At 46.0% G+C, this 7,301-nt stretch overlaps 1 protein-coding gene across 1 annotated transcript in view; it reads left to right on the forward strand.

The window, feature by feature from the left end:
• MICAL3 (microtubule associated monooxygenase, calponin and LIM domain containing 3) overlaps positions 1-3,388 on the forward strand; it is a 108,883-nt gene extending 105,495 nt beyond the window's left edge. Inside the window, 3 exon segments of the mRNA XM_009071417.1 lie at positions 876-975; positions 2,487-2,560; positions 2,645-3,388. Coding sequence (XP_009069665.1) covers positions 876-975; positions 2,487-2,560; positions 2,645-2,829 — 359 coding nt within the window. The 3' untranslated portion in view covers positions 2,830-3,388.
• Positions 3,389-7,301: the final 3,913 nt, after the last annotated feature.

A 7,301-nucleotide genomic window follows, 5' to 3' on the forward strand; every position in this document is an offset into this window, starting at 1 on the left:
TGCAGGTAGTTCAGTGTGGAATAAGTGGCCCAGACCAAGAGCTTGCTAGGAGGAGCCTCCCTGGTAAGCTCTTGTGTTTGATGAATACCAACAGAAGGCTTCGGGAACAGCGTTCTGCATTTATTCCACAGAATTCCTGACAGATGCAAGATGCATCAATAGACTATTGAGCATGTTTAGGAGTTGGTTCTAAAATAAAAGAAACACCAGCTAAGAGTTCTGTACTAGGTGGCCAAGGCCCAAGGTATCTTTATTTTGCTTTGATATTAGCAAACGTGTCTGGGGTTCTTTTCCTTTCCAGCGCTGATGTGCAGTACGGTAGAATTAGTTTCTGTGTTCACTGTGCAGAAGAGATCTTCAAGATGGATAGGTACATGTGGCTAGAAGGAGCAGTCAGAAGAGATTTATTTAGCTGTTTGAAAAAAAAAGAAAAGATGTTACTTTTGGGCAGTAAAAGAAAAGATTGATGACATGCGATTGAAGACAATAAAGGTAAAACTCATGAGTGGCAGTTGAATCCTTTTCTGATGAGCACACATTTAAGTAGCTGCATGAGGATCTATAAAACTAACAACAGGAAAAGTTAAGTACCTACAGAAATCAGGGCTTTCTGCAGTAAGAGTGAGGAAGCAACAAGCAATCACAAGAAAATCAGGAAGAAAAAAAAATAGGCTCCAAAGAGAAGAGAATCCTTTTGGAGGTGACTTCAACTCTACCATGTGCTCTAGGCAAACAATGGACCCGGCTTGGGAGTGCTCTGGCAGCATCTTGCTCGGCTTTCTTTGCACATTTTGCCCCATTGTTGTTTTTGCGGTTTGGGCTTGTAAGGATTGCAGGGCATTACCTGAAAACTTACCAGGTTTCTTTTTTGGCAGGCATGGGTAAGAAGGATGACCCCAAGCTGATGCAGGAATGGTTCAAGCTGGTGCAGGAGAAGAATGCCTTGGTTCGCTACGAGTCCGAACTGATGATATTGTAAGTGAATATGAAAACATGGGGATTGTGTCATCAATAGTATTGGAAGATCCGTCACTACTGCCTTCCCTATAAGGCCAGGAGGTCAGCAGCCCCTTAGGCTGATTCCTAACTGAGATGTTGTCATAGTTTAACCCCAGCAGCCACCAAACACCACACAGCCTCCCACTCACTGCCCACCAGTGGGATGGGGGAAAGAATCGGAAGGGTAAAAGCTAGAAAAACTCATGGGTTGAGATAAAGGCAACAACAAAAACCACACACACCAGCAAAGCAAAACAAGGAATGAATTCACTGCTCCCCCCAGGCAGGAGGTGTTCAGCATCTCCAGGAAAGCAGGGCCCCAGCACAAGGAACAGTTACTTGGGAAGACAAACACCATCACTCCAAATGTCTCCCCTTCCTCCTTCCTCCTCCCACTTGATATACTGAGCATGATGTCCTGTGGTATGGAATATCCCTTTGGTCAGTTTGGGTCACCTGTCCCAGCTGTGTCTCCTCCCAGTCTCCCATGCATCCCCAACTCCCTCACCAGTGTGACAGTATGGGAAGCAGCAAAGGCCTTGGCTCTGTGTGAGCTCTGCTCAGCAATAACAAAAACATCTCTGCATTATCAACTCTGTGTTCTGCACAAATCCTAAACATAGCCCCACACTAGCCACTGTGAAGAAAGTTAACTCTACTTCAGCCCAGACTAGCACAGATGTGAATCCAAGTGCATTTCAGAAAAATGGTAGAAGAAGGAATAATAGCATTAAGGAATGAAAGTTCTCATTATTTGTATATATATATGTGTTTTTCCCATGCTGTTCTTGGATAAAACACATGTTGTTTATGCAAGTGTTTTCAAGCAATGGAGAAATACTGTGTGACTCCTCCTGGTTTTGGTAGAGTTTGCTTTTAAGCATAGCCAAAAGAGTTTAGTTGAGTCACCTTTGCCTCTTCTCTGCCTGTAGTACAACCCCAGTGCCTCTCATTTGGGCTCAGGTGATAAAGCTTTTTTCCTGTCAATGAAATTGAGAGTTCTTTCTGTTCCCATGTTGCAAATTCATTGAAATCTGTTTCTGAGTATGTCAGCTCACCCTGGCAGAGTGGAAGCTGATTGTCTCAGTGCCTGTGGCAGAAAAGCTCCAAGGTGCTACCTGCATTGGAATCTGAAGGCAATGGCACAACACGTCCTTACCTTCTAAGTAGCATTGTGTTTAGAGCAGGAAGCAGCAGGAGATACACAGAGGTATTGCAGATTTGTTTGTTCTTTCACTCTGCTTTAGACTTAAACCCACCCATGATCTGCTCAACTTTTGGCATTGCACTTCCTAGCTGAAGGCAAAGAGCCTGAAATGCTGAAAGGACAATTAATTAAATATTTTAAAAATACGGTTACATATCTCAAGCATTTTAAGAGTTGTTCAAAAACAGATTGGTAAAACGCACAACAGATGTCTAGAGAGGGAGCAGAAATTGAGAATTTAGTGTACCCAGAACTTGGATTCCTGATGTTTCCCTTTCAGTGCTCGGGAGCTAGAACTGGAAGACAGGCAGAGCCGATTACAGCAGGAGCTCCGGGAGAGGATGGCAGTAGAAGGTGAGAGCAGAAGGGAATATTTCATGGTTTGTATGTGTGTATTTCTAACTTTGCATATACTGATAGTTTTTGCGATCTCTGTAGATCACCTGAAGACAGATGAAGAGCTCTCAGAGGAGAGGAAGATCCTGAACGAGATGCTAGATGTAGTGGAGCAGAGAGATTCTCTCGTGTCTCTCCTTGAGGAGCAACGGCTTCGAGAGAAAGAAGAAGACAAGGACCTGGAGGCAGCCATGCTTTCCAAAGGCTTTAACTTGAACTGGTCCTGAGCTTAACACATTGACCTCTCCTGGTCTGTGTTGTCCGGTTGGCCTACCCTGAGTTTGCCAGAATTACATGGATAGGAAGATGTTGATGGGGAAACCTCAACAGCATGCAGGGTTTGAAGCACTCAGAAGCCTTTTGATAAGTTTGTTGGTTCCAGAAGCTTAAGTTTTACATGTCTGCAAGCCAAGTTGTAGAAATGAGTTGAGACTGTGGAGTCTCCTTGAGGTCCTATACAGTGGACCGAATTTTTGTGTGTGTGGTAGGAGGGAGGGGAATAATCCATGTTTGGGGAAGGAGGTTAAGGGAAGAGGTACCCTTAACTAAACTGGATTTATGGCAGTCCATTCCTTTCCCATTTTTACTACACCAGTTCTAATAAAAGGGAGGGATATGGCAACCCTCTCTGGAAAACCACAGCAGCCTGTAGCAGCCTGTATGGTGGAGTCAGCTGTCCCAGAGAGCTCCAGGAGCCCAGGGCAACACCTTCTTTGCTTTAGTCTTCCTCCCCACCAAAGAAACCTGCAGTTGATCATTATGCATGGATATGAAGAAACATGAGACAGAAGATACTGCTAGGATGTGTGACGGGACTCTCTGCCTCCTTGTTTTTAGAGAGAAGTGGGCATCAGTGGACTTTCTCCCTGTCATAGCTTCCTAAATCTTCTTGTGGGGAACAAGGGGAGAAGAAGAGAGAGGGAAGATGCCCATCTGCTTTGCTACACACTGGAGAGACAGCTACTGCTGGCCTTAGTCTTCATGGCCACGGCTCAGAGGCTGGTGGGCTTCCTTGTTCCGTTTTTGTTCTGACTGTTTTGACACTGGAAAATACTGCTGTGGGACAGTGGTGTGTGCTGGGGCAGGGGTGTTACCAGGCAGCATTCCCTGGCTGTTAGGCCCCTGAAAGCGAGAAGCCCTTAAGTGACTGAACCACCATTAAGACTTTTCAGTGGGGTTTGTTTTTTTGATTTTTTTTTTTCTTCTGTATTTTGTTTTTGCACATTGGAAACGAAGCTTAAGACCTGCCTGGGCCCTCAGTCACTTTGACCCTTTAATGTCAATTAACTTATTTTTTTGATACTTGAAAGAAGATTCATTTTTGTATCTTTTAGGAAAAAAAATGGACGAGTGATGGGTGTGTGCCTGCTGCATCCTACAACTTCCACTTCTAAATTACTGGACGTTGTTACCTGTGGCTATTTATTCGTGTTCTTATTAATAATTTGATTGTTACACATATTTGATTGTGGAGGGAGTGTTTTAACTCTACCAGAGAAAGACACTACTGCGGATTGGTCCCTGCTGCACAGCAAGGGCAGCCTTTATGTACCCACGGATGCATCCTGCCCTAGGAGTTTTCCTTTATGAAAAGAACCTGCGCACTCATGGAGTTTAAGAATCTATTTGTGTCCCTAGTGTCCTTTTCTTCCACACCCCAAATTCCTTCTTTTGGACTAATAAAGCTATATTTATTTAAATTTTACATTTTTATTACAAGAAAGCCAAAACTGTGAGGTGGAAATATCCCATATGTCTCTTTCTCTGTGAAAGAGGGGACCCTCACACTCCTGAGATATAGCCAGAGGGACTTCCATGGAAACACAAATAGCACATTTCCTGCTGTATCTATTGGAAGAAGCTCCTTTTGGCTCAGCTAGTGAAGCTGCTGCTTTCCAGCCAGGAGGGTACTCACCTTACTCGTACGTTAAGCGATGAGCAGGATATGCACTGAGCAACTCGGCACCATTCCCAGTTTGACAGACTCCCTGGGCACACCCGACCTCGCCGTGTCCTGCAGCGCCGAACCAGCACCGCGCACTGGGCGTGTGTCCCGTCCTCCACACCACGTGTTGAGAGGTCTTCCCGCCTTGGGATGCTGACTGTGTCCTTTCTGTGCTGAAGAAGCACTCAGCCTGCTTCCTGCTGTCCTTGAGAAGGTGTCCCGTTCCCAAGCACATGTGTACGGCTTGAGCTCGCGCTGCCGGCGCAAGGCACCCAAGCAGGGCTGAACATCCTTTAATCTTTTGCCCCGGGACAGAAGTTAACATGGTTTCTTGCTGTTGGCTCTCTAATTCCTTCAGAGAGGTCTTTTGTAAGCCAAGATGTATGATTTGAATCCACCTCTGGCTTGGGAGCATACCTCAGGCTGAGGGAGAATGGACAGGAGTGTCCCCGGGGACTCGGAGCGGTGCTGGTTGCCAACTGTGGAAATGTGTTTTTTCCATCTGAAGTGTTCCCCCTTTATTTCCCCTAGTGTTTTCTGCTAAGGCATTACAAATTAAATCCAGATGCTCGTGAAACCAAGCAGACAGGCAGCTGCAGTGCTGCTCCACAGCTGTGGTACCTGCTGTCCCAGCACCCCGGAGCGTTGGCTTACCAGCAGGATGTCCCAGCAAAGAGCATCCCCCATGTGCCAGGGCAGGGGCAGCTGCCACGGCAAACCAGCAGTGCCAGTTTACACAGTCTGCATCTGAGGGGCCAGTGAGGGCCAGAGAGGAGGAGGAGGGAAGAAAGAGGGAAGCTAGATGAAGTTTACTGGAAATGATCTTGTGCAGAGAATTGACCTCAGTCCATTGTGTAGTGCACTGGGTGTATGGACCACATCTAACTTGTGACAAAAGGTCATTGAATGTGAGCTGTAGAACAGAAAAAAGTCCTGAAGAAGAAATACCAGATTACTCCTTTTCCCTTTCATGCTGGGGGTCATTGGCCAGATCTTTGCAATGCTGAAGAGTGGTATCACTTGAGGGTGTAGTCCCTCATTGCACAGGAAAACCACATACTCTAGACCGAAACTCTTTGGATTGTGCTGAAGGCCTCCAGCAGTGAGAATGAAAATGAGGACCTAACATCGCACAGACAAATTAAAAATACAAGAAAGGGAGTGTTAAAAGGCCTTTTTATATCAAAATGGTTCTAAAAGGCACAACTTGTATTTGCTGTTCAGTTGCACTTTAAGAATATGACTTGCATATCAGATACTGGGTTTTTTTACTATCTGAATATTTTTAATTCAAATTTTATATTTTTAAAGCTGAAGAAGGCTCTTGTGACCACAAGATTCCTTATTTGTATCAGAATCCAAGTAGGATGTTCTAGCTCTTTGTGCTGCCGGGGTGGGCGGCAGCGCGCGACTCAGCCATGTGCATTCGGTGACGTGTGTCCATTTCACGCGTGAGGAGAGCAAAAAGGCCCTCAGCCTCCAAGAAGTGAGCGTGCCAGGGTGTCTGTCCCGGGTGACACAGTCTGTGCCAGGGGCTGGCTGCTTCATCCCTGCAGGAGGTAGGAAGAGAGCCAAGCTTGGAGCCTAACCTGTGTTCGTTTTGAAATGGGCACACTGAGGATGGGGCAAGCACTTCAGTCCCCTACGGGGAAGGGAGGAGGATGCCACCTCCTGGAAACACCAGGAGGCAGATGTGGATGGGGGAGTGAGGACTGCCAAACAACTAATCTGCTGCTTTCACAGTACGATTGTTTTTAACTGTTCTGTTCCTTTTAGCCATGTTTTCATTCAAACTCACAAATGGCTGTAAAATCCTGAGCTTCAGAAAACTAATGCATGGGGAGGTGACGAGATGTTTCGGCTCCAACTTTCAGACATATTCCTTCTTCTTTCAGTTAACCAATACCCCATGGTCCCACTAGGGCATGTTACCAACTGCGTTGCTGAACATACTTTAGAGCAAACCGCAGGTTTTACAAGTCTGTCCTTCTCTCTCCGTCTCTGCATTTTATGTAAATATTTGTTTGTATGTAAAGGCACCAGTGGGTCCTTGGGTTATCCCCACGGGCGAGAACCCGAGTTTTGTGCAATGCCTAGGCCTCTCTTAGAACACGATGCTTGCATAGAGCTAGTCACCACATTTGTGTGCACTCTGGTGATTTTTAATACTTTTATACATCCTAATCCTGAACGTTATGAAGTATTATAAGTGGTCTAGACTGCATGATCTGGAGCAGTTCCATTTTGTGAGCAGCTGTTCCTAGAATGTTCACAGCTACACCTTGTTTGGTTAACGTTCTTTTAAAATGAGTTTTCAATTACGTGTTTACACCAGACACCAGTGGAGGAGAAAGGTGTTGCATTATCAAATCTCCTGTGTACAAACTGAAAAGCCACAGTATGGCTTTATGGGAATTTCAGTCGTCACTGTCTGCGGGAAGGAGAACTCTAAAGCAAACTGAACACCAGCTGTATATAGTTCACAGAGACAGAGATCGCTGGCTCTCAACCATTGCAAACCAGCAGAGATTAGAGGCTTTCCAAGCGTTCCTGCGTTTGGATTGCTGGGAGTGCTGCTGTGGGCAGGGTAGCAGGCAGAGGAGGATGTCGCTGAAGGCAGATGTGAAGGGAGGATGCCACGTTCGATGGCACCGCAGTCATTTCAATGCTCTGTATCTGTGAAGTGTGTGGGGTGAGTGAGGCCTGACCTGGCTGGGGGATCTGCTCTGGCATCTTCCGTGTTGTATGAAAGTG

The sequence above is a fragment of the Acanthisitta chloris genome, unplaced genomic scaffold, assembly GCF_000695815.1.
Source record: "Acanthisitta chloris isolate BGI_N310 unplaced genomic scaffold, ASM69581v1 scaffold16903, whole genome shotgun sequence".
NCBI classification, from domain to species: Eukaryota; Metazoa; Chordata; class Aves; order Passeriformes; family Acanthisittidae; genus Acanthisitta; species Acanthisitta chloris.